We start from the raw sequence: 24,741 nt of genomic DNA on the forward strand, positions 1-24,741 counted from the left end.
GGAATTAAAATGAACACGGGGTGGGCGTGGGGGCGGGCACCTGGGTGGCTCCGGTGGTTAAGCGTCTGACTTCCACTCAGGTCACGATCGTCATGATCTTGAGGTTCGTGAGTTCGAGCCCTGCGTGGGGCTCTCTGCCTGTCAGTATGGAGCCCACTTCGGATCCTCTGCCTCCCTCTCTCTCCGTCCCTCCCCCGTCTCTCACACACACTCTCGCTCTAAATAGACAGTAAAAAATACATAAATAAAAATAAATGAACACGGGTAAGGAGCTTGCCTTAAAATAACACAGAGGCAGCACGTGTCTCTAGAGCCAGACTGCGTTAGTACAAACTCCGGCATTTCCAATTCTCAAGGGCAAGCAAGCCCCTTAAATTCTCCCTGATCCGGCTTCTCTGCTGATGGTGTTGTCATGAGCATTCCCTGAGTTCATCAGTGGAAAGTGATAACAGCAGTGTCTGGCAGGGTGTAAACGCCACACAAATGTTAGCTATTGTCATGGCCAGCATTATCAATCGTTATCATTTGGCCTCTAATCTGGTATAATCCGAGTAGCTATTATCCTAAAGGTGTAAAAGAAACAAAATCCCGCACTTTCATTTATTTGAGCATGATATGAAGGTAGGGGTCCCCAGTTACTTTCCCAGAAGGAGAAGAATAAATGTTGCTTCAGAACTCCAAAAAAAAAAAGTTTATTTATAAAATACCGACAAGTTTGACAGGCCATGGGACATCTCGTGGTATATATTTCAAATCAATTTCTTTTTTTACCTTTCATTTAAAAAATAAACCTGCTAACAAGCTATATGACATATAGATATATATTTTTTCTTACAGATAGACACCTGCCACGATGAATATTCTCCCCACAGTTCTTCATTATATCTTTTAAATCAAAAAAATAAAGATTTGTGTTGGTTTTTGTTTTTGGAGTCTGTATGTGTAAAGAAAGGTAACACGTTTAAATGCTTTTGGTTATTCTTACGGAAACAAAGAGAAGGGGGGTGGTCCCAGGAGGGCATCTGTGCTCCGGGTGGCGGCCAAGGTTGCCACTGGGCAGGACCATACAGAGGCACTCAGATCAGGTGGCTGCTGCTGGGGGCGGGTCCCCCTCCCCGCTCGGGTCCTCCAGCCCCTCACACCACGTGCACCACGGGGAGGGGAAGGAAGCCCCTGCCCAGAGTGGGCTCTGGGAGGCTCTGGCACCTTTGAACGCTCTGCCCAGGGAGGTGTGGGCAGAGACAGAAGGCCTCGAGACAGCGTGCTCTGGGCGGGGCAGCTGGAAGTGTCCCTGCTTCCTCTGAATTGGGGCAGTGTCAGGTGAGGGGACAGGACGGGCGGCCTGGGTTTGCAAACCCCCTGGGGCCCTGGGAGAAAGGCGCTCTGGAAGCCGAGCAGCTTTTTGGTTCATCTTGGCAGTCTGGGCGAGGAGCTGGTGTGCACGCAGGGGGCGTGGCCACGAGGGGGAAGGGCAGTGCTGGTGTGCCCAGCGTGGGCTGCTGGGTGCAACACCAGATTTCCCGAGGGCATGACGAGGCAGAGCCAGAGGACACAGAGGTGTCCTTGTGTCAACCTGCTTCAGGTGGTCACAGAGACAGGGGCCCTGGCATCGTCCGCCCAGGAGCCCAGAGGTCGGGGAGGTTCCCTGTTACCTACGGGCAGTGCCCGGCACATCCTAATGCGACCGGGTGTCTGGTCAGGGGTCAGGAGCCTCCACTGCCCCGGCAGATATGTAAATGAGGGCAGAGGTGTCCTCTGAGAAATCTAGAGTTCTGTCGTGGAGACCTGGGCTTCCAGATGTGGATGGGGCAGTGGGGCAACATTTTGGGTGGGTGGATATGAACTCAGGGCTGGATTTTCACGTTGGGCACAGCCTGCCTTCCGGCTCACACAGCGTCCTCGCCAGTGCCCTCTCAGACTCCCACGTTCGAGCGGGAGTGACCCCGGCTCCCTGTGCCTCACAAAGGACCGACGAGCCACCAGAAGGAATTGCAAGCCTGTTTGCGAACACACATCCGTGCATATCTGTGTGTGCATGTGAGTGAGCCCAGGCGTGCATGGCCCTGTGCTAAGTGTGCGTGGGTGTGTCGGCGTGGGGGTGAGTGAGCGCGTGGGGAGGGGGAGGGCGCACATCTCGGTGCACTAGGCAGTCTGTGAAAGGCAAAGGAAATCTGGCCTCGCGCACACACACACGCACACACACGGCTTCACGCGTCCTGCTCCTCCCCCCCCCCCCCCCCAGATTCCTCACTGGGCTGGGCTACATGAATTCCCTACTGCAAACTGGGAACTTCCGCAAATGGCTAAACGCACAGCAGATAAGGAAAGGGATGAGGTTGTTAAAAAAAGATGAGATGAAAAGGAGGCAGCGAGGGGAGATCACAGGCGGGTGGCTGCGGATGTGTTGCCATGGAGACACCAGATGTGTACAGGGCAGACCTCAGGCCTGTGTCCTCGTGGGGGTGCTTCCCTCCCAAGACACCCCGGTGGAGAAGCCGGCGTCTGGGCCCCGTCTGCGGAGACACCTGCCAGCGCTCCCGAGGGTCTGGGAGGTATGTCCTCCCCTCAGGCCCCTGGCCCTGCTCCCATCCCCCTCACCTGAGTGGGGGGCCCGTGGGGCCAGGTGCAGAGCCTCGCTTTCCTTGGCTTGCTTCCCAAATCCCCCTTTCAGACCTCCTCTGTTTTCCTCACCCCCAAGATGGGGCCTGCATTCGGCCCACTAAGGGGCCCCACGCCGCACCCGGTGTCTTCCTGCCGGACCACCTCCTCTCCCAGAGGCTGCTGCCCACCCAAAACCACGCGGCTGGGCCAGCTGGGGGCACTCGGGGAATTCGACAGAACGGTTCCTCCCTCAATCCCTTCATCCTGGGGCTGAAAGGAAGATTCAGGCCACTAGAAGTGGCTTTTTAAAAGAACATTCCTTAGAGCAGATTGTGTGTGTGTAAAAGCTTTGCTTCCTGTCAGCTATTCTTGTCCTTGGTCCCATCTGACCTGCTCCTCCTGGCCGGCCTGGCTGTGCATCTTGGGAGCTGTGTGAAGTTTGGATGGGGCCCCTCCTTGCTCCGAGCCCTGGCTAGGCTGAGGCCGGCCTGGAACACATACCCTGGGGTTGGGTCTTTGACTCTTTGTAAACCAGGTGCTGGGCAGACAGGGTAGATTCTGGGAGCTCTGGCCTCTAGACCAGGGGCCTGGCCCACTCCTCTGGGCTTCCGTGCCCCTGTGCTTGGGACTGGGGGTGCTTTAGACGGGGATCACTCTGGGTTGAGAGCGACAGGGACACACATCTGGAAGTGAGTGTCCCGACTGGCTAGGACCCAAAGGGATTTCTCTTGGGAGAGGATCCTTAGACCCTTCTCCTTGCAAGTGCATAGGGGACTTGTGTGTACGTGCCCGTCTCAGGAGGAAGGGGTGTGTCCAGGGACAGGGGTGTGTCTGCCTAGATGGCCATCCCTCACCCCTGCCTAGCTCCCCAGCCGGTGCATGCTGAACTTCCTTATCTAAGCGCCTTCCTTTCCCTCTTGCTTTAAGGAGGGTGCTGGTGGTACCTAAATTGGAAGGAAGAGGGAAGTTAAGCTTCCTTCTTACATTCTCGACTTCCTGCGTTATGCCCAATTATCCCAGCGATGCCCGGTCAGTGCCCTGTACTCTGTTCCCCGGGTTCAGCTCTCCTGGTCTGTGCTCAGGAAAGTGAATTCAAGTCAAGCAACGGCCGGGTTCAGTGGTGGTGTGGGGGCCTCTCCCCACCCTGGGGCCCTCTTCCTTGGAGTCACAATAAAAAGCGTATGTAAGAAACAAGGAACTAGCTAGGCAGACTCTCACCCCTCAGTTGTTTTCCTTTTTCTAAATAAACCAAACGCTTGGTGGAGAAGTTGAACAAGGGAGGGGAGCGTGAGGAGCAGGCCAGGGGGACGGATTGAACCCCCAGAGGCCTGTCAGCGATGCAGGGGGAGGGCTGGGAGGGGTGTGTGTGTGGGGGGGGAGAGAAGGTGAGCTTTGCCCTCAGGGGCGCCCAGCCTTGCGCATCATCATCTAGCAGTGGGCCCAGGGCCCCCCCCGCACTGGCGGAAGAGGCAGCTGTCAGGACTTCCAGAAGCTTCTCGCCCCCTGAGCACACTGCCTTACAGCTCTCCGGGCCTTAGCTTTCTCTCCCTCCCTCTGTCCCGCCTCAGCCCAGGCTGGGCCCCTGCAGCCCGACTCTGCGAAGTCCGTAAAGGCCCAGGGAACCCTACAATCTGGAGCTGACCAACTGTGGGCCACACACACACACACACACACACACACACACACACGTCCTCCTCCAGTGGTTTTCTTCTCCTCCTTCTCAACACCGTCTTTGCTGGCCCTGGAATCTCTGGAAAAATAAACTCAGGAGGTGAAAAGTTGACTTGGTTTCTCGGTGTTTTTGTTTTCTGGCAGGCAGTGCGGGGAGGGGCGGATGGGGAGTTTGGTGCTGTTTTGTTTTGTTTTGCTTTTCTCTTTCTTTCTTTTCCCCCTTCCGACGTCAAACAAACGATGAAAATCCTGCTATAGGAGCCCGGGGGCCGGGGGTGAGGCTGCTGGGGGGGCGGTAGAGGGTGCTCTGCTGACTCGGGGGGTTCGGGGGGTTTTGGGGCGTTGGGGTCCGACTGGCCTTGGGCCGGAAGAGGCCGCCCTGCTGGGCGCTGCTGCTGTTGGCGATGGTGGTGTGGTCCGGCTCGCCCGAGTCGCTCTCCGTGTAGCTGTACGCCTGGGCCCGCGAGATCCCCTTCTGCTGCCTCCGCCACGAGTTGTAGTAGGTGGGGTCGCTGATGTAGTGGTTGACGAAAGAGTGGGCCTTCTGGTGGGTCGGGTCGGCCTCGTACTCACTGTCGCTTCCCTGGGAGGACAGAGAATCGGGGGAGTCAGGGGCCCCGCGGGGACGGATCCGTGGGCCCAGGGCTGCAAGGCGCCAGGCGCCCTGGTTTGAATCTCCCAAGGCCTGGACTGTGGCCACCTCTCTCCCCCTCACTGCCCAGGGGGCATAATGCCCGGATGTGCCCACCTTCCTTGCCTTGGGAGCAGATCGTGGCGTTGACACACACAGCCCTGAAGGGACCCGATGTGGATCGAAGACCTGAGTTCTAATTCTTTTTCATTGAAGGGAACTTTACAGCACATGAAGTTAACCGTCTTAAAGTGTAAGATTCAGTGCCTTTTCATACACTCACAGTGTTGGGCATTACTCCGCGCGGCTCCAAAACATCTTCATTGCCCTGTACCCACTGGCGGTCGTTCCCCCTTCCTTCCCCCGCCCCCACTCCCGGTAACCACTTTCTATCTCTGTGGGTCTACCTACTCCGGACATTTCCTACGGGTGGGAGCCTATAAAACGCGCCTGTTGTGTGGCCGGCTTCTTTTGCTTAGCATATCATGTTTTGGTGGTTGAATTCATCATGCCTTTTCATTTTCTGTATTTCTGATGCTTTGACATCTGGGGCCTTGCTGATTCTGGAGGGGCTATGGCTCCTGGGGCTGGTCAATTTTTGGAGCTAGCGAGTGCCCTTTCATCACCAACCGCTGCTCCTGATCACCCCAGGGGCCAGGTACCAGGCAACTAGGGACAGCCCCTGTATCCCAGAGCCCACTGAATTGATTCATACTAACCTAAGCCTGCTTCCACAATAAAGGCTCCTGCCCATGCGTCCCTCCTGCTTTCTCTGCCTCCGGGGGACCCTAGTGCTTTCCTGAATGGCCCTGCATGGTGTGATGGGTCCCCTCTTCTTGGGAACTGTGAATAATAATTTTTTTCCCCCGGGACAATCATCTCCTGATCTCCTGGCCTTGCCATACCTGAATAGGAACAAAGCCTACATTTTAGGACAGCTATTCATGTAGGATGTACTGAGTTCCAATCTCGGTCTACCTCTGACTTACTGTGTGACTGGGGACAAAGCCAGGGCCAGACTTGGAGAGGCTCCGGGCACTGAAAGGACGCTGGTGCTCACCCACGTTGTGATCCAGAATAAAAGCAACATCCATTTATAAAACGAGCATGAGAAAAATATCAACAAAAGCTCTGAATTTCACACGATGATTACCCTGTAGCTTTTCCCGATAAATACAACATATTCAGTTTTTCTTAAAACTGTCGATAACTTTGGTGTCCTCACCATAGCTCCAGCTGCCTGAGGGGGAATCAGCCAAGAGTCAGGCTGGGTTGCGAAGTCAAACAGCGTTCCCTGGTTCGGATCTGAATCGTGGAGCTAAAAATATCATGTGCCCCTCCCCCACCCCAGGCTCCCAGCAATGTTTTGAGAACTAAGAAGAGGACAGATGGGAACACGCTTAGAACTCTCTGGAAGAGATGCGCTCTGATTTTAGTGAGGCTCAGAAGGCCTCGCTCAGGTCGTCGCGTCCCTGCCCAGCTAATACATGGAGGCGGTAAATTTTATCAACATACTTTGGGTAAAGCTGTACCAAATAGACCCAGTGAACCCAATACCAATGAGTCTGGGATGACTAGCTGTGTCCTGCATTACAGTCAGAGCAAACCGAGAGTTGTTGACCTTGCCCCAAGGGGTCTGAGCTATGGGGAGGCGCAACGTGCACTTGCTCTCCGGAACCCCAAGTCCTGTATGGCATCCAGCCCCTTCATGAGAAAGAGCTAGAATGTACAGAACTATAGCGGTGCCAGCCGCGGGAGCAGGTGCTCCGTCAGGAGACTGTACTGAACTCTCACACCTCGGCCTCGTCACTACTATTGCTCTGGAAGTGCCGAGAACACCAAGGCAGAGAGGATGAGGGTTTGCCCCAAGAGATGATGTGCTGGGGGACTCAGGTCTGCCTGATTTTCCAAAGCCCACACATGCTCCACCCCGCTCCTGCCTGGAGGTCACAAGATGGGAATGAGAGCCCCTCTAACCTCCCCGTGGGGATGACATACACCCTAGTCCATCTGCAAATTTACGTCATCTGCCGCCGCCCCTCCTCCACCTCATCCCTCCGTAGAGATGCTCTCCTTACCACCACCCTGCACAGGCTCCCAGGACCTCAGTCCTCTTGGCAGTAGAGACAATGGAAAGTCCCTCGGTGTCCCCATGACGCAGTGCAGCACAATACAAGCCCCTTTCTTTGCCTACTGCCCAGCTGCCAGCCCAGGAGGGAACAAAAGGGCAGTACAGACAGGGGCTCCATATGCCAAGAGTGGGGAGGAGGATGAGGGCTGGGCACCCGATGCCTGGGGCCACAGGGAGGCCACCCAGAGGCGGGAGAAGTCTGAGCAAGCCATGGTGGATGCCACGAGGCAGGGGGCTGGGGGGGCTCTGGTGCAGGAGCAGCGAGGGTCTGTAAGTGTTGGGTGGTGGAAGGGGGCACCCCACACTTCTCTCTGTGGGACAGGTCTCTCCGGAAGGGCCCCCACCAACTGGCTTAAAGAGTTGGTAGTGTCATTGGTAGAGGTTCTAGAGCTTTGGCCGGCCCCAGAAGCCAGTCTCCATCACCGACTCTGTCCCTCGCTAGCTAGCTAGGTTAAGTCTGGGACGCATCACTTGGCCTCTCTCAGCCTCGGTATCCTTGTCTGTAAAATGGGTAGATGCCTGCAGCTCACAGGGTGAAATGATGGAACGTTGTAAAAGGTGTTACTGGGGAGACAGCGAGGTGGGTCTGGGTGCCAAGGCCTGGAAGCCCCCAAGGAGGGATCAGAAGGAGCAGGGGTAGTGGAGGCCGACTCAATGCTCAGGTGGCTGGCAAGGAAGAAGAATGCTCAGCTCCCGTCCCCATAAGTGAAGCATCACTAGGGGGGATGGGCCTCTCTGGTCCTCCTGGGGGCCCAGACCCCAGAGCCCATTCGTGCTAATGATTACGGTCGGCATCCCGCATTCGGACGGGGGTGGAAAAGCGACGGAAGCCAGAGCGGCAGCGGGGGTGGGGGTGGGGGAGGTGCAGGGGGCTGGAGGCGCGCCCGCCCCGCCCCCAGCTCTCCGCAGCCAGGGAGGCGGCCTTTGCATTTGCGCTGCTCTCCCGCTTCCCTCTCCTGGAACATCTGTTTCTTTTCTGCGGGGGGGTGGGGTGAGAAGGGAAGAAAGCGAGCGAGGGTGGGGGGACCCAGGGCGCCCATTCGGGCTTTCAACTCTCGCGCGTAATTGAATGCAGCTTCCCAGTAACCGACCCAGCACAAAGGGGACCTTTCACGGGCAGTCCCGCCAGGCCGCCAGGCAATCAGGCGACTGCTCCAGCTCCGGGCCTCTTAACAGCTCCTCAAAGCCACTCAATCAGCAATTACCGGGCCTGCGGAGGGGAGCGGAGGGGCGCGGGGAGGGGGTCGGCGGGAGGGACGCCCCGGGGAAGAGCCGGCAACAAAAGAGAGGGGGGCAGAGGAGAGCTTTTTGGTCTCCCGCTGTTGCCAGCACAGCGCAGGGACGTAGGGGCCAGGCAGGGTGCCCTCATCTTGCTGAATCTCCTGAAGTCTGGTGGGACTGTGCTGCCCCCGGTGACAGGAGGTCCCCTGTGCGGCTCCTTTGGAGGCTGGAAGCTGGAGTCGCCGTGGCCCAGGGGCTCCCTGCACCCGTCTAGGCTGAGGCCAGCTCTACATAAGTCCCTTGGACGCCCTTCCCCTGGAACCAGGGGGCCTCTCCTGCGCATCAGAGGTGGGGGAATGTGCTGAGTGTCTCCCTCTCTAGAAGCCCCCACGAGGCGCAATTTTGTCAGGCATCTGGGCTGCTTGTACTAAAACAGCTAGAAATCGCCCAGGAATGTCCTTGTTCTTTCTGTCTTTTTTCTCTTTCTTTCTTTCTTTCTTTCTTTCTTTCTTTCTTTCTTTCTTTCTTTCTTTCTTTCTTTCTTTCTTTCTTTCTTTCTTCTCTCTCTCTCTCTCTCTCTCTCTTTCTTTCATGTTTATTTATTTGAGAGAGAGAGAAAGAATGTAAGTGGTGGAAGGCAGAGAGAGAGAGAGAAAATCCCAAGCAGGCTCTGTCCTATCAGCACAGAGCCCGATGTGGGGCTTGAGCCCACGAACCGTGAGATCATGACCTGAGCCCAAATCAAGAGTCAGATTCTCAACAGACTGAGCCACCCAGGCACCCCTCCCAGGAATGTCTTTTTAAAAATGTCAGCTCAGCGGGGCCTGAGGCAGTGGGGATTGCCCACACTTCTAAGCTCTGTGATTCACCCCTCTGAGCCTCAGTGTCCCCAGCTGTTAACTGGGAATCCTGCAACTTGCCTGGTGGGGCGACTGGATTTGAAATGAGAACGTGCACAGTGCAGGACTTGGCACAAAGCAGGGGCCCCACGTGTAGCGTTGCCTCTTTCCTCCGGGCTCCCTCTGCCCTGCCCGTAGTGTGTTTCTAGTTTGGCACAAGCCTGGGCTTCCTGGGCCTGTATGGGTCAGGCTAAGGAGAAGCTGGAGATGGGCCCCAGTGAATCTCTTAGACTCACGGCCCAACCCAAGAGGCGAACACTGATAAAAGACCGGAGACCCTCAGAGGGAGGGGTTGTCAGAACCACTCAGCCAAATGCACACCTGCAAACCTGCACGGCTCCTCCCTTCTCTGCATGACCCAGTCCCGTTCGCACTCTGAGGCCCAGCTGAAATGCCACCTCCTCCAGGCAGCCCTCTGGGAACCTCCAGGAGGATGGGACCGTCCCCCAAGATACCTCAGAGGGCAGCACCCCAGGAGACAGGAAGCCTTTTGTTTCCCATTTTCCTCCTGAAAATTATGGCATGGCGCCGTAAAACTTTAATACGTGAAAACACGTGAGTATTCGACGCACGTGGTCTTCCCTAATGGATCATAACGCGGTTAATGCAACGTCCCTGAGAGTCGGTCCTGCTCACCACTATAGCTGCCACATGGAAACGGTGCCTGGTGCTGCTTCGTGGGTGCAGAGGAATTCGCTGTTGAATAAACCCAGCAAGGAAGGAATGAACGGGTCCCGAGGAGGACAAACCAGCCAGATGGCCACACAGGGCCCGACCCCAGCGTGGCGCACAATAGGTCTCAGGTGGGCCTGGCTTCGTCACTGGTGGCTCCCTGACTCATGCAATAGATAACCCCGCCAGGCTTTGCAGGGGGCTGTGAAGGTTAAGTGTGCCATTCTGGAACAATCCCTAGAGTCATTCTTGGCCGCCGGGAAGGGCTCCGTAAACATTCACCATTAATGACTGGGTGCTCAAAAGTGTTACAGAAAACCTAATTTGTCCTGTCTGTTTTCTTACTTTTCCACATAGGCTTAATTTCACTGCAATGGGTTTCCTGGGGCTGCCCAGGAAGTCACAAAGACTGAGTATTTATTAGAAGAGGCGTGCCCTGGGCCGAGAACTCCTCTTCCATTGAGATTTACTTGTGTGCTATATAATTTTTCTCCCGTACTTGGGCTCTTATTTTGAAAATGACGTTGGAATGCAGCCATGCTTTGTTTTCAGAAATTATATCAAACAAGCTATGGGTTTTCAAACCTCAGCCTTTGTTTCCTGCACCCCCACCTCCCACCCCCAGCCTGGAAGCCCCTTCATCAACACCCCTCTGGGGACAGCCCTCCCAGCCCCAGTCTTCCCACAGCCCCGTTAAACCACTTCTTAACATCTTGTCATGCGCGTTTGTTTATAAGCAAAGCGGACTTTTGTTTATTACCCTATCACAGGGAGAGGGCCGGGCAGATTTCTGCCAATTTTGGGTTGTCACTTTTGGGTGGTCTGACTTGGAATAGAAACCAGGCAGCATATGGAAAAGTCACTCTCAGAGGATGCAGGGGGAAGGGTATACTTCAAAAAGTCAGGCCCTCATTCTCCAGAGCAGTTGAAACGGGGCCGGGGGGGCCCATGTGCCTGCTGACCCTCAAGGATGCCCCTCCAGAAGCCATCCCATGCGGGCGGACTGGGGAGCACCCGCCTGAAGCCCCAGATTGCAAGTCGCGGTGGCTGATGCTCTACACAGCAGACACCGGCTCATACTTGAGCCGCATCTCACAGAGGCGAGCGGGTAGTAATCAGATCTGCTTATTTATGTTTTCAGCAAGGGCATCGGAGGGAGACGGGCCGCTCTGTGTCCATGTCTGTCCCCTCCGGCCCATGAGCAGCTCCTTGGAGGCAGGGTCATGTCTCCATCACCTCTCTGTCCCTGGAGTACAGGCTCAAGAACTGAGTGTTGAGAAGTCAGCGTGTGCCCCCTGCCACCGCCCCCCCCCCCCCCGGGGTCGCCCTCTAGGCCCTGGGCGGGGGCGGACATCAGACCTCCTTAGCTGTTAAGACACAAAGTTTGATGTGACCCCGGACGCAACCAGGCAAGGCCTCTGGCTGAAGCAGGGCCCTGTCCTCTGTTTGCTGAGCCTGTAGGGGCAGAGTCACAGTCTGCTTGGGGTTCTCTTGGTGACATGTAGGGGCTCAGGGTGGTGGCTCTTTCCCAACAGGTATGGAAACAGTTCAACATTTTGACAATGGCACACGTAACGGTCCTGGCGCCCTGGGCCTGGGGGACGTGAGCGACTGATGGCTGAATAGTCCCGGGGGCCTCCCGATCCTGGCACCTCTGAACCTTTGAAGACAGGCTTGAGTTGTTGTTTGTGTTTAAAGAAAATCCACAGTTATTTGTTCTCAAGAGTGTCTCATCAGCTGATTCTGAAGGCCCTTCCAGGAGGGTCTGCCACAAGGGTGACATCATCAGCTTTGGGACAGGGTAGGGCCGGGGGGGCCAAGCTGGGCTCTGCGTCAGAAGGCCCGTGTGCAAGGTCTGCCTCTGTGACTCGGGCGCTGGGATCCTGGGTTTGCACCTTCTGGCTGTGGGGCCTGAGCCAACTCAGCGGAGCTCTGTGAGCCTCAGTTTCCCCATCTGGACAAAAAAGATGACACAAAGGCCGCTCGGAGGCTCGCTGTGATTACAAAGTGGTGAGGCGCATGGGATGATGGGTGCAGCCCCAGGCGGTGTGGCCATGGCCATCAGTGTCACTCTGAAGGATCGCTCTGAATGTGTGCTTCTGGCCTTGGTCTAAAAGGAACAGCTTTACAACTGTGAACCTTTGCGTCTCTCTCTTGCTAGCCTACTAGGTCTGGACTCGCTTGGCCAGCTTCTCCAATGACCCTTTCATGCCTGACACCAGTGTGCAGAGTGCCCATGCACCATGTGCCAAGAAGGGCACCGGGGAGGTAATAGACCTCAGGACGGTCACAAGTCCCTGACCTCATGGAACTTTGCTTTCAGAATAAGTAAACTCAACTCGACCCTGCTGAGCTTCAGATCAAACCCCAAACCACCCTAAAGACCACAGGCGGAGCTCTAGGCCCAGGCTGTGGTCCACTGCTGCCCCTGAAAGGGAACGTGGGTGTTCTGCCGTGACAACTGGCTTCTGGAACCGGGAGGCCTCCCCTCTCCAGGGCACGTGCTCCCTGAAGGCGACTGGTTCCAGGTGGCTATGGAAAGTGCATTCAAGCGGTGGGCTTGTGTCGAACAAAAGACACCAGTGGCAAAGTGGGGGAGTCTAGGGACTCTGCCCGCCTTGAGTGGGCGTGACGGAAGTAGGGTGGTCTTCGGATGAGGTTTCTTCTCTCAGCAACTCCTTCGAGGTGGGGGTGGGTGGCTGGTCTTAGGGACCAGCTCCGCATCCTGGGGGAGGCTCCTCCCGACTCTTGAGGAGATGGCCCCGGGCCATCTGAAGACATCTGGGCAATGTCTTTTGCACTCAGAGGGCTCCCTCCCTGAAAGGTCAGTGCCCGGCCAATGAGTGTGCATGAATGATGCCCTCTATAGAAGGACGAAGGAGGCTGATCAAAGCAGGAAGGAGAGTCCCCCCTGCTGGCCACTGCCTTTGCTCTCCAGAGACAGGAGTGTGGCTTAAGGGGCCTTCTGTTACAGCCTCACGGGCTGTATTTTTTTGAATTTTACCTTGAGCGCCTAGAGCCTAAATGCCCATTGCCATTTTGGGGAGAAAGAAAGAGGAATCATGCTTGAGTGAAGCATGGCCTCACAAGTCCCAGGATGCATATGGCCGCAGAGAGTGAAACACTTGTAACAAGACGCCATAACCTGAATTGTGTGAGTTCCTGTGTCAGCCAGGCTAAGTTGGGGTCTCTGTCCCTGCCAGCTCAGAGCTGGGGTGTTAGCTCCAGCCTTGTTTGCTCTGCCAAGCCCATCAGTAACCCTGGAGCTGAACAAAACAGCAGTGAGCCAGAGGCCCTCGGTCTGCTGGGCCCACAACCGGAACCCGGGCATGCTGGCACCACCTACCCGGCCGACAGCCTTGTTCCCTGCTGGCATCTCTTCTTCCTTGGCCTCTCCCAGGACTGGGCATAAAGGTCTAGGGTGTGGGACGCAGTGGCCTTTCTTGGCCCCTCCCTGGGCAACCACCAGGCTTGGCCGAGGCCAAGAGGGCTGGGTGGGAGGCCATGACATAACTTCATTGGAATGCACTCAACCCCCCTGTCCCCATAGTCTGGGACAGTGTCCCCATGTGGCCCACCTAATGGCAGCCTCTCTCAAGCTCTGTGTCTCTCCCAGAGGCACCATGTCCTTCTTCACATAAAAGCTGACATTTATCGAACAGTTGCCGTGTGCGCTGTGCTAAGCTTCTCTGTGCCTTAACCTCAGCAGTCCCACAGCCCCATGACGGCGCCCGTTAGCATCCCTGCCTGTAGAACAGATGGAGAAACTGAGGCCCAAAGAGGTTACCTACCAAACCCAGGATGCCCGGGCTGGCGGGCAGCAGAGTCAGGATGGAAACTCAGGTCTGAATCTCCAAAGCCTAAGGCCTCACTAATCTGTACTGCTTCCCAGCCTCGGGGCTCCAGAGCTTCTGGCCCTCAGTTTCTAGAGCTCATTCTGACCCTAACTAGCTACATTCAGCCATTCTCCAGGCTCTGGCAATGGGCTCCTTCCCCTTGCTTCCACGAGATCCTTTGCAGGCCAGAGCATGTGGGGAGATGCTGGAAACTCTAGAGGACTGTGTTCTTGGCGGGGCGGGGGGTGGGGGTGGGGGTGGGGTCTCACATCTAGTCAAGGTTATAGGGCCCCGTCAGCCCTGGAGCAAACTCTGAGCAGAGCTTGGGAGGTGACGGCTGGTTCACATACGACCCCTCCTCCGTCTTTGCGGCTCCAGAAAGGAAAGGAGGAAAGGAGGCCCATGTGACGGGCCGCACTCTCAGAAGGGGCCGCTCCACTCCCCTCTCCGGGGCGCCTGGCCCCCCTGCCCCTCACCTGAGAGTCGGAGATTTCTGAGGGCTTCTCGGTCAGGCTGCTGCTCTCTGCCGGGATGAGGTCGTTGTACTTGGTCACGTCCTCGTCGGAGTAGTGGAGGCTGCCCGGGCTGGGCCGGGGAGGAGATCTAAGAGGGAGCAGAAGGGACGCTGAGAGCCAGCCTTTCCCAGAGCTGCCGCTGTGGCTGGGGAGGCCACGGCGGGGCCGGGAAGGGCAGGAGCCCCCGACGGGTCTGTCCTGCGCTGTTGCTCTCTGTGTCTGCTCTCGGACAGCGGAGCCTTGGGCTGGGGGCCCCTCCAGGGGTGGGAGAGGCTCAGTTGGGACCAACCTCCTGAACCAGCTTCAGGGAAATGGGGAGGGGCAGCACCCCACTCGATCCTCCACTTGTGGTTTCAAGGCCTCGGGCACTGGGATCACTCAGCAGAGACCCCTGAGACCCCCGAGTCAGAATCCCAGGTGAGGCCGGCGTGCCTGTGCAGACCAGCTCCCCGCGTCACTCTTGAACTCACCAAGGGAGCTTCAGAGGGTTAACGCCAAGGGTCAGGGGAAAAAGGGAAACCACGGCCTTTTCCCTCCAGATCGGCTCAGAGACCAGAAATGAATTCCGGGCGCCAAGTCCTGCTCCACCTTTGACAATCAGCCTTCGAGAAAGTGCGCTGCCCGGTGAGTTAGAGGCCTGGCTCTACCTCACCTGTTCGAACACGCAGCACGAGGCACCGAGCAGCCCGCCCGCCATGGGCGCCCAGAGGCTGGAGGCAAGGGCCGTGCTTTCCTGAGCCCCCTGAGCTGGGGGTGAGGGCGGTGGGCCGGGCGCCGAGCAGGTGGCTGGGGTCGTTCGTGACTCTGCCCTGTTTGTGCTTCCTCAGGGCCTTGTAGTGGGGGTGGTCTCATGCCCCGAGATCTGCCCAGGTGTTCTGGAACTGTGGCTCTGAACGCCAGCTGCTCCCCTCCCCAGGGGCCGGCAGTGCCCTTGCTGCAGAAATGTTCTTCTGAGAACAATCCCGCGGCCTGGGAACAAGTCACAAGCAACCTCCCTGCCACCTCCAACCTCTCGTGCTAAATCTGCACTGATTTTATTCCAAATAACGGAGCTGCCTCCTTAACTACTTACAAATAAAACAGTAACAGCACTGGCTGCAGTCTCATGTAGACGAGATGGGCAAACATGTGACGTCGGGAGGGGGGAGGAAACGGGGTGCCGGGCTAACACGATCTTGGCCGCAAGTAGGGTGAGCGGAGGCAGGTTGGGGGGGCCGACAGTGTCACCAGGGCTGGGTCGGACTCCCAGAGCCCGAGGCTGGTTTGATGCAAACAGGACTTCTGTGTACACACAGCAGTGTAGGGGGCACGCAGGGGCCGCGGTGTGTGTACTCTGGGGGCGTGAGAAGCAGGCGAGGCCAGGCCGTCTGTGAAACGCCCCCTTGTTCCATGTGGCAGAGCCCCGGAGCCAGCCTGGCGGGGCTGCGGTGGACAGGCCGGGCCCACCACCTCGGCCTCAAATGGCTCTTTCTTTGCAAAGCTAGATCTGGCGGGGGATGAGAGCCGGGCCCGCCGGCCCGCGTGCCCCTCCCTCTGTCCTCCTGAGGAACACACACATGGCCTCTTTCCTCCAGGACCAGACAGAGGGAAGCTTTGTGAGCTGCGCGCCTGGCCGGCGTGCACCTCCGACGAGCTGGGAATGTTAAGAGGGCCGAGGCCAGAGACAGGCGCTCCTGGGCCGCAGCCCCCCAATCTCTCCTGAGCTCCCGGGGGCATAAAACGGCCAGATCACATCAGGTGAGGGTCTGGTGGGCCCCGGCAGCTGCCCTTGCCCTTGGAGGTGCACAGCCCAGCCTGCCACGGGGAGTGGGGTGGGGGGAGGGGGACCCAGGGTTGGAGAGAATTCAGGAGGAAACAGGAACCGGGCGCACCGCCAGCCTGGACCTTTCCTGGTTGGCTGTTCTCAGATGCCGCCCTTTGAGGGCGATGCTGGGAGCGTGGACTTGTGGGGTAAGTAGGAGAAAATTGTTCTAGAAGATGCAGGAGCAAGGACCAGGGGAGAGGGTGTCCACACTCTGAGTGCCCTTTCTTCCCAGAATTGGGAGGAGATGGGCAAGGCGTGAGCAATACCGAGGGGCCTCCCGGTACCTCCTGCTCAGGTATGTCTGCCTAGACCTACCTGTGCTGCGTCCCCCTCACTGTTGGGGCAAAGTAGCTCTCATGGCTTCTGGACCCGCTGCCAGGAGCAGCTGGCTCCAAACAGCAGGGGGCTGGCTTGCGAAGCTGTATAAGCCCTTTGCATTTCGCTGGCATTGGCAGAAACCCTTTGTCGCCACCTCCTTGTGGCGTTTCCCCCACTGCGCTCTCATACTAGGCTCTGGCCCCCAGATCCCGGGTGTGCCTCCCGGGCCCGGCTGACCATTCCCGGTCCCTGAGCGTGAATGCCATTTCCGGGACAGGGAGGCCCAGTGGGCCCTGCGTGCCCTGTGCCCTCCCCAAGAGTCCTCCACACCCCGGGCACTGCGGGCCCCCAAACCTGCATCCTCCGGCCACCCCCCCGACTCCCAACGCAGAGATCCCTTTACCTGGTGTACAGGCCGTTCTTCCGGCAGAAGGAGTTCTTGACGGAGAGCCTCCGGTTGTTGAGTTCCAGGGCGGGGAAACTGCTTTCGTCCAAGCTCATCATCTCCCCATGGCCCAGGGCACCAGACTTGGCATTGTTCCCTGGGTGGGCAGTGGGGGCGGGGGAGACAGCATCCAGTCACTCGGGCCGTCCCTTTAGACCGGTGGCCTCCTCTCTCCCGCCTGGCTCTCTTGTTAGAGGGAAGACTAAACCACACCACGGAGACTGCGTGCAGGGGCCCCGGGCCGCCCCGCCCATCAGAGCAGGTGCATCCCTAGGAGAGAGAGAACGCCCAGCCCCCTCAACCTTGCCACAAGGGGAGGCAGGCCCACGGGAGTCCCGTCCAGCCGGCGGGGCTTGGTGCCAGCTCACCAGAGTCGGTCTTCTTGGCATACTTCTTGCTCTGGCCCCGGATGATGAGCACGAATACCAGCAGCAGGATGAAGATGAGGCCGACGAGGGCAATGACCACCAGGAACCACCACTCCTCGTAGAACGGGTTGGCTTTCTGAGCTGGGACACGGATGGGGGGGTTAAGTCCAGGGTGCTCAGCCCCCTCCTGCCTCCAAACCTCCCGCTCCAGCCGGGACCCCACCACCTGGCTCTCAGTAGGCCGGGTGCATGCCGTCTCCATGGGGGAGACCCTAAGACACGGTCGACAGGGACAGTTTTAGCTCAGGTGCCCGCTCTCTTCTGTTGTTGGTCAAAGGATGCTTTTAGTTCTGAGGTGCTTCTGGACTCACTGGGAGAGAGTGCTCGTGTTGGTATTGATTAGTGATGTCTGCTGAGGACGCAGGAGGGGAAGCAGCCATGTAGTTGCTTCTGGACTCACTGGGAGAGAGTGCTGGGATTGATTAGTGATGTCTGCTGAGGACACAGGAGGGGAAAGCGGTCATGTGCTTGTTTCTGGACTCACTGGGAGAGAGTGCTGGGATTGATTAGTGATGTCTGCTGAGGACACAGGAGGGGAAGCAGCCATGTAGTTGCTTCTGGACTCACTGGGAGACAGTGCTGGGATTGATTAGTGATGTCTGCTGAGGACACAGGAGGGGAAAGCGGTCATGTGCTTGTTTCTGGACTCACTGGGAGAGAGTGCTGGGATTGATTAGTGATGTCTGCTGAGGACACAGGAGGGAGAAATGGCCATACACTTGCTAGTTTTCCTTTTTTCTTTTCCTTTCCCCCGCCCCCGCTCTTGCCACCCATGGCCTAAGGGCTACCCTGGCAGGCAGACCCAGCTTTGTATTGGAAAAGTAGCTGTCTGGCCTGTGGTAGGCCTGTGAGAGCTTCTCCTTGGGGGCAGGGCTCAATCTTTCTCTGGTGGCAGAAAGTGGGGAAGAACCAGGAAGGTGGACGTGAGTGGGTCTTTAGAATGCTTCCTCCAGCCAGGGCTCTGCTTCTTTCAAAGCCCCCAGCATCATGCCTTTTTCTTTTTTTTTTTATGTTTATTTATTTTTGAGAGAGAGAGAGAGAGAGAGAGAGAGAGAGAGAGAGAGAGAGCGTGCGGGCATGAGTAGGAGAGGGGCAGAGAGAGAGAGGGAGACACAGAATTCGAAGCAGGCTCCAGGCTCTGAGCTGTCAGCACAGAGCCTGATGCAGGGCTCTAACTCACAAGCCACGAGATCATGCCCTGAGCTGAAGTGGGACGCTTAACCGACTGAGCCACCCAGGTGCCCCTCTCACTATCATGCTTTTTTGCACCCAGCCACTTCTGATCCGGGGACTGCCTGATGAGGGGCTCACTCTACTATTTCCCATGATCTGGTTCTATCAACCCGACAAGGGAGAATGTATGTGGGAGGAGGGAGGCAGCCGGGTTTCTGAGACTCACCCAGTGGATGAAAATTTTGAGCTATATTTCCGCCTTGAGAGAAGGGGCCCTGATATTAAAACTTGGTTAGTGACTGGGTTTGGGGTCATGGGTTTTGGCATCAGAGTCCTCTGTGAGTCCTCTGAGACACGTTGGATGGGAAGATGAGAGGAAAAGGGGGAGGGATAGGAGTCCTATCCCCCCAGCTCTGGGCACTGCTCCCCAGGCTGCTGACTCTGTTTTTGGGGGCGGCTTCCATGGAAACACACAGTTGATGGCCTGGGTGAATCTCCTGGGTGATGAGCTCACGGAAGCTCTCATCTTGGGTCCACTGATTTGTCCACAAGCCCCACTGAGCCTCCTGCCCAGGGCTTCTGGAATCTTTGTAAAGGAACCCCAAAGACGCACCGCCCCAGCTTCCTGTGGATCTCAAAACTAACTCAGGCCCTGGCCCAGGCTCCCTGCCTTGGAGAATTGAGAAGACAATGCCTTTTAGCTCCCACCCCAATGCTGCTGGTGTTATGCTGCCTGCCTCTGTCTTCTTTGCCCAGCACCAGTCTCTGCCACAAGGCTATTCCATGGGGTGCCCTCACCCTGCCCCACAGGCAGTACCTGGCACAGACTGGGAGGGGCTGCTGGGGGTGCCGAAGCCGTAGTCGTTGACGGCGATGACCCGGAAGTCATAGCTCACGCCCGGCTTCAGGATGTCCATGCTGAACGTGTAGGAGGTCACCTCCTTGGGGATGTCTTTGATGAGGATGTCCCATAGCCCCTCGTCTGCAAGAACATCGGGAGGGAGGCGCCCTATGAGGGAGAGCCCCTCCCATCCCACCTGTTCCCCTGAGAGCAGAACCTGTCTGGTCTGTCCCCTGAACACAATCCCAGCAGATGTTTTGACAAAGATGCCTTTTTGGAGTCTCTGACCCTTTGTTCCCTTTATTAAAATATCCGTAAAACATTAAAAAGATGTGTGGTACGCAGAAAATATTGTCACAAGCAACCCAATACCCCCAGCCACAGGAAGAGACTCAGCATCTTAGCCCTTGTGCAGAATAATTCAACTTACCTGTTTTCCGTGTCACTAAAAAGTGCTGGTCAACGTGATTTTAAGTGGCTGCCTAAGCTTTTATCACGTGGGTGTACCCTCCTTTCCTTAACCGGGACTCTATTTTTCTGACTCCCACCGCCCCCCCCCCCCACTTCCTATTCAAAATATACACAGTAGTGGCGTCAGACAAAAGAGAAGAGACTTCTTAAAAGAGCTGGAGGAGGGGTGGGGCTCGCCCGTGAGGGTTTGGTCAAGTTGCGGCGGGGGATGGGACCCATCCTAGGCTGCCTCCTTGCCGAGGAGAAGAGATCTGAGAGAGAGCCCAGAGAAGCTTCGAGGGGCTCTCCACCTGCTCTCTACCCATGTTGTTTCCAACCACCCCACCCTTTGAGCTCCTGACTTTCTTTTCGGACCTGCCCCTTTGTCCGTGGCTCTCTGGGTCTTGCCCCCTTGGGACCTAATTCATTTCCATCGCATTCAAAAGGAGCAGTGAGCGTGCTGCCCACCCAGGAGAAGTGTAGGCACACTGACGGGCAGGCTGGGAAGGGGCCCCGGCCAGAGGCTCCACGCAGGGCCGACGTGGCTGGAACGGCGCCCGGAGAATCGGCGAGTCCTGCCTGTGCCGGGACAGGGCTGACTTGGTGACCAGACTGTCCGACCACCCTTTTCACAGGGTCCAGGGGTCTGTGGCGGGTTGAGCTCCTAGGTCCTCCATTCTGTGGCCTGGCAGCCCTGGACGAGCTCCCACCTGCCTCCTGCTCGCACGAGCCTCCCAGGTCCGGCCTGACCCCTCAGTGAGGCGCCGTTCCTCCTCGCCGGTTCTGGGCTCCTCTGGGAAGAGCCGCCTGTCGGGTCCATAGGCTACCCCCTATTTCCAGCTTGGCCCTTGCAGGGGCTGATGGAGTCTCTTTCCTTCACCAAACGTGTTACAGATCCACCCACGTCAGGAACTCTAGTGGAGGTACCGTCACCCGCATCGTCGCCGCTGAACTGTGGACCAAGGGTGTGCTGGCACTTTCCGAAGCTGCCTTCCGGTCCTACCCGTCCAGATCCCTCCAACTCAGAGGCAGCCGTGAAGCCCCGTCTGCGTTCTGCTGTCCTCACAAAGGCTTGGGGTCCTGAGCGTGGCCTCATTATCCATCTTCCTTATTTGTTCTGGGCGTCTGCCTCACACACACACGGTGGCTCTCTCCTGCTAAGGCTAAGCAGTCCCTCCAGGGCAAGGACCACACCTGATTTGTCTCTGCAGCCCAGTGCCCAGCACCCGCATCCTCTAAGAGCTGGCTGGATAACTGAGCACAAATCTTCTTCCCTGACCTTTTCATAGCGTCAGGGGCCCCAATTTCAGTACTGCATGCCTCGAGATCCGAGTATCAGGGTGCAAGTCCCCTCTCCTCCCATGACCTTGAATTCTCTCGTTCACCTTCAATACCAGTCACAGTGACGATCATGACGATGGTGATACCAATACAGCAGCGACATTCATTCCTCATCCGTCAAGCATCGTGGTTCTAAGGGCATTACTTTTCAGACCCATGGCAATGGCGGGGAGAAGGAAGAACCATCGTCCCCAGGTTACAGATGAAGCAACCGAGGCTGGGAGAGAGCGGAACCCATCTTCCCAAGGTCAGGCTGCCCTAAGTGGCAGAGCCGGTGTTTCGGCCTAGGGCTGTCGGACTCCTCTGGGCACTGAACACCCTCCGGGTATCCCGGATGCTGCCGTTAGAGACCCGCAGCTGATTCGGTGCTGGCTGGGTGGGCTCGTCCGGGACCCCACTGCCCCGCAGAGGCTGGGGGCCTCCCACCTGCTGTGTGACCCACCTTGTTCCACTCTGCACAGAAACAAACGGTGGGGCCGGGCAACGGGGCCTCCAGCCCTGGGAGTCGGCTGATGCGCACGGCGGGTCCTACGGGCCAGACACGTTGAGTGCGTCCCTCCCTGCTTTGCGGTGCCTGGCTGTTCTGGGTTTGCAGAAAGCAGGCACAGTCGGCTGATTCTGTCCAGCAATGCGGCGCAATTCCACCCTGGAGATCGGGAGGACGTGTGGGGAGGTAGGGGTGCGGAGGTGGGGGATGCTCTCCGGCAGCCACAGGGGGAGGCAGGGTTTTCCCCTTGCCCTCCACCCGCACTCTTTCCTCGCAGCCTTCGACCTCTGTCAGAGCTCCTGGGTTTGGCTCCCAGTCCCGACCCTTCAGGGCTCCCGCCTTGATCCCACCTGTGTGCACCAAGGCACAGCCCCCGACCCCGAAACACCGGGTCCCACGCTGGACCACCCAGGGAACGTTGGAAAATGAGCAGGGCGGAAGTCTGGAGCCAACATTCCATAGCCTGGCATGCCGGCTGGCTAACTTGGATGGAAAACATAGGCACGGGCCTGGTCGGGAGAAGCACACGGCGGATTCCTGGCCAACTCAGCAGCCGGCACTGGAGGGCAGGGGAGGGACCATCTGGGGTGGGGAGACAGCCAACCTCGCACACATCTTCCAGCTACCCGTTGGGTCTGAGTTGCTTAGATGTGATAGCTCTCTGCCACTGCAATTATTAGCATAAGATGAGGGCAACGAGGAGGCGCTGGCATTAACTATTTGCTACTGAGATGATTAGCGCTCAGCTACCCGCGGGATTAAGTTTGTCACTGGGATGGTGCGATGCTCCCATTAGAAGTATTAGCCCCGATATGCCTGACTGCCTCCCGTGACGATGATTATTTGCTATTCATGCTGGAGCCGCACAGTCGTGTTTTCCTTTCTTAACTTCAACCGGCTAATCCGCGGACCCCGAACAAGCCTCCAGCTCTTCGCTGGCACCGGCACCTGCGATTAGCGGAAACCTAGCAACGGACAGAGCTGGCGGCGGCCGAGGGCTCCGGTGGGTAACAGGAGCCGGGAAAAGCAGGTGTCTCGGTGACTGTAAAACAAGAGTGCTGAGAACGGACCCCTGGACCGACTTCTCAGTCGCTGGTCTCCTGATGGCTCTGGAAGTTCTTGTGATTCGGTTTCAGGCTTGACAGGCTTCGGTACGGTTACAGGAGTTGCTGAGATACTCGGGATGGCAGAGACAGACCTTAAGGAGGCAGCCAGGGCCCCCGGGGGACAGCCGGCCTCCGTACGGGCCACTGGTCAGCAGGGTCTCATGTAAGACTCGGCGTTTAACCGAGGCGGGGGAGGGGACCAGATGCTTTGCTCCTCTGGCTTCTTGAGTCGGTCCTTACCCGGCCCTAAGTGCTGTTCTCCAGGGGGCCCCTGGGTGTCCCTGACTTAAGCGCGCAAGTCTCCGTTTCCCACTCGCCCCAGGCCACCTCTAGCTTCACCTGGAGCGGCCTAAGTGTCTTCTCAGGAGGACGCACGTGCACCAGGGGGAGGGGTTCTGGGAGGAGGAGGAAGCGAGGCCTGGGATCGGCTCCGGAGGGAGGCAGGGCGTACCTGATGGCCTGGCCTCTATGACGTAGCGGGTGATGGGCCCTTTGCCGGGGTCTCCGCTGGACCAGTGGATGGCGATGGCGGAGCTGTACCGCACGATGATGGGCACTCCAGGTGGCCCCGGGGCACCTGCAAACAGCATAGGGTGAGCAGGAGGAGGCGTGGCACCCAGCCCCTCCTCCCTGTGCTCTAGGAGGCGGGGCTGGGCAGCGAAACCAAGCCGGGCGGAGTCTCGAGAAACCCTGCAAGTGCCCAAGGAGGCAGGCCGGGCCTGCCCGACGCAACTACGTTCTCTGGGTCACCCCCACCCCCACGTTCCAATTTCTAGGGCAGGAGAGGTATATAGGGTAATGCCAGAAAGATCCCTGGAGCAGAGTCAGGAGAACCGGGCTCCTTGTTCCAGCCCCAGAGCTCATTACATGGGGGACGTGGGTCAATTCACATAGCCCTCTGGTGCCTCAGTTTCCTCATCTGTAAGGCCCTTTTGGAATGTAAGGCTTGAAGGGATGTGTCCTGGGGGGACAGCAGAGGCGAGTGTGATGATGTAGCAGGCCTTTGGCAAATGAGGGTTGGGTTTTGGGGGCTGAAGGGCTTCCTGACGTCTCGTCTCCTTGCCTATCATGGCAATGTCCTCCCTACTTCCTGCCTGAAATCCCCCCCGCCCCGGAGCATTTGCACCCAGGCCAGGCCACAGCAGAGGCTGGGACCGCTGGAGGAGGAAGAAGTGGGCTCTGTTGCTGGCTGTCCTGGGGTGGCAGGTACATCAGGATGGCAGCCTGTCACGTCGGCCACCCGGGGAACCGTCCCCAGGAGTCGAAGCAGGAGAGACTTTACTTCTGAAGTAAGAAGAGTGAGCCAATCCTACCTATCGAGGGTCCCGAGCCTGTCCTCTCTGAGGGTGCCCTGCCATTCAGGCCAGTCCCCTGGGCTCTCAATGTCCCCGGAGCCCTGACCTTGTGTGCTGTCCCCTCCGTGTCTGTTCCTCACGAGACCCGGAGCCTTGTCTCCCCAGAGCTGGGGACACAGTTGGTGCCTCCTACGCACTTGTGGGGCAGGGGGAGCAAGTTGGTTACTGAGTGGGTGGGTGACCGCTTGGCCGACTGCAGATGCCCACAGAGAAGAAGCCTGGAGTCCAGCTCCGGACTGAAGATCCTCCAGACCCAAGGGATCTGGACAGCAGGCCAGGGGTGCAGCCCATGGCCCAGCCCTTGACCTCAGAGGGCCTCACTTCCTTCCTTCCTTCCTTCCTTCCTTCCTTCCTTCCTTCCTTCCTCCCTCCCTCCCTCCCTCCCTCCCTCCCTCCCTTCCTCCGTCCCTCCCTTCCTTCTCCCCCCGCGACGTGCATCCTGCCCACAGCACAGGGCAAAGGCGGCTGAGGGGTCAGGGGGTGTGGAACACAGCCCAAGGGGGGCTGTGAAAGGTGGGGTGGGGCTCTCAGGACCCCGAGTTCTCATTCTGCACAGGACAGAACTCAAGGCTGAGAGGAGAGCTGTCCTTAACCTCTTGTACTAGAAGCTTCCAGCACTTCCAGCCACTGCCTGGCCTGGAGGGAAAAGGATGCCTGGAGGCATGTCCTGTCCCTGCGGACCCTTCCTCGCCCACACTCGCCGGGCGCCGCTCAGCTCGGCTTCAGAGGGACCCCCACCGCCTCCTCCAAACTTCCTGCCTCCCCCTCCCCACCCCTGCCTGGGAGCCTTAGGTTAGAACAGTGTGTCCTCCAGCC

The 24,741-nt window shown here is 57.8% G+C and overlaps 1 protein-coding gene across 3 annotated transcripts in view; it reads right to left on the minus strand.

The window, feature by feature from the left end:
• Positions 1-676: 676 nt before the first annotated feature.
• The window catches only part of SDK2 (sidekick cell adhesion molecule 2), a 263,997-nt gene continuing 239,932 nt past the window's right edge, over positions 677-24,741 (minus strand). For 2 of the 3 annotated variants that reach the window (XM_045045056.1, XM_011289338.4), the window contains 6 exons: positions 23,022-23,147; positions 19,163-19,327; positions 17,113-17,253; positions 16,703-16,841; positions 14,139-14,265; positions 677-4,855 (listed from right to left, as the gene is read on the minus strand). In XM_045045056.1, coding sequence (XP_044900991.1) covers positions 4,502-4,855; positions 14,139-14,265; positions 16,703-16,841; positions 17,113-17,253; positions 19,163-19,327; positions 23,022-23,147 — 1,052 coding nt within the window. In that variant the 3' untranslated portion in view covers positions 677-4,501. Of the gene's footprint in view, positions 4,856-10,515; positions 11,781-14,138; positions 14,266-16,702; positions 16,842-17,112; positions 17,254-19,162; positions 19,328-23,021; positions 23,148-24,741 lie in introns of those variants that run through there. The other variant, XM_045045057.1, reaches the window with a different exon arrangement.

The sequence above is a fragment of the Felis catus genome, chromosome E1 (genome assembly GCF_018350175.1).
Source record: "Felis catus isolate Fca126 chromosome E1, F.catus_Fca126_mat1.0, whole genome shotgun sequence".
Lineage (NCBI taxonomy): Eukaryota > Metazoa > Chordata > Mammalia > Carnivora > Felidae > Felis > Felis catus.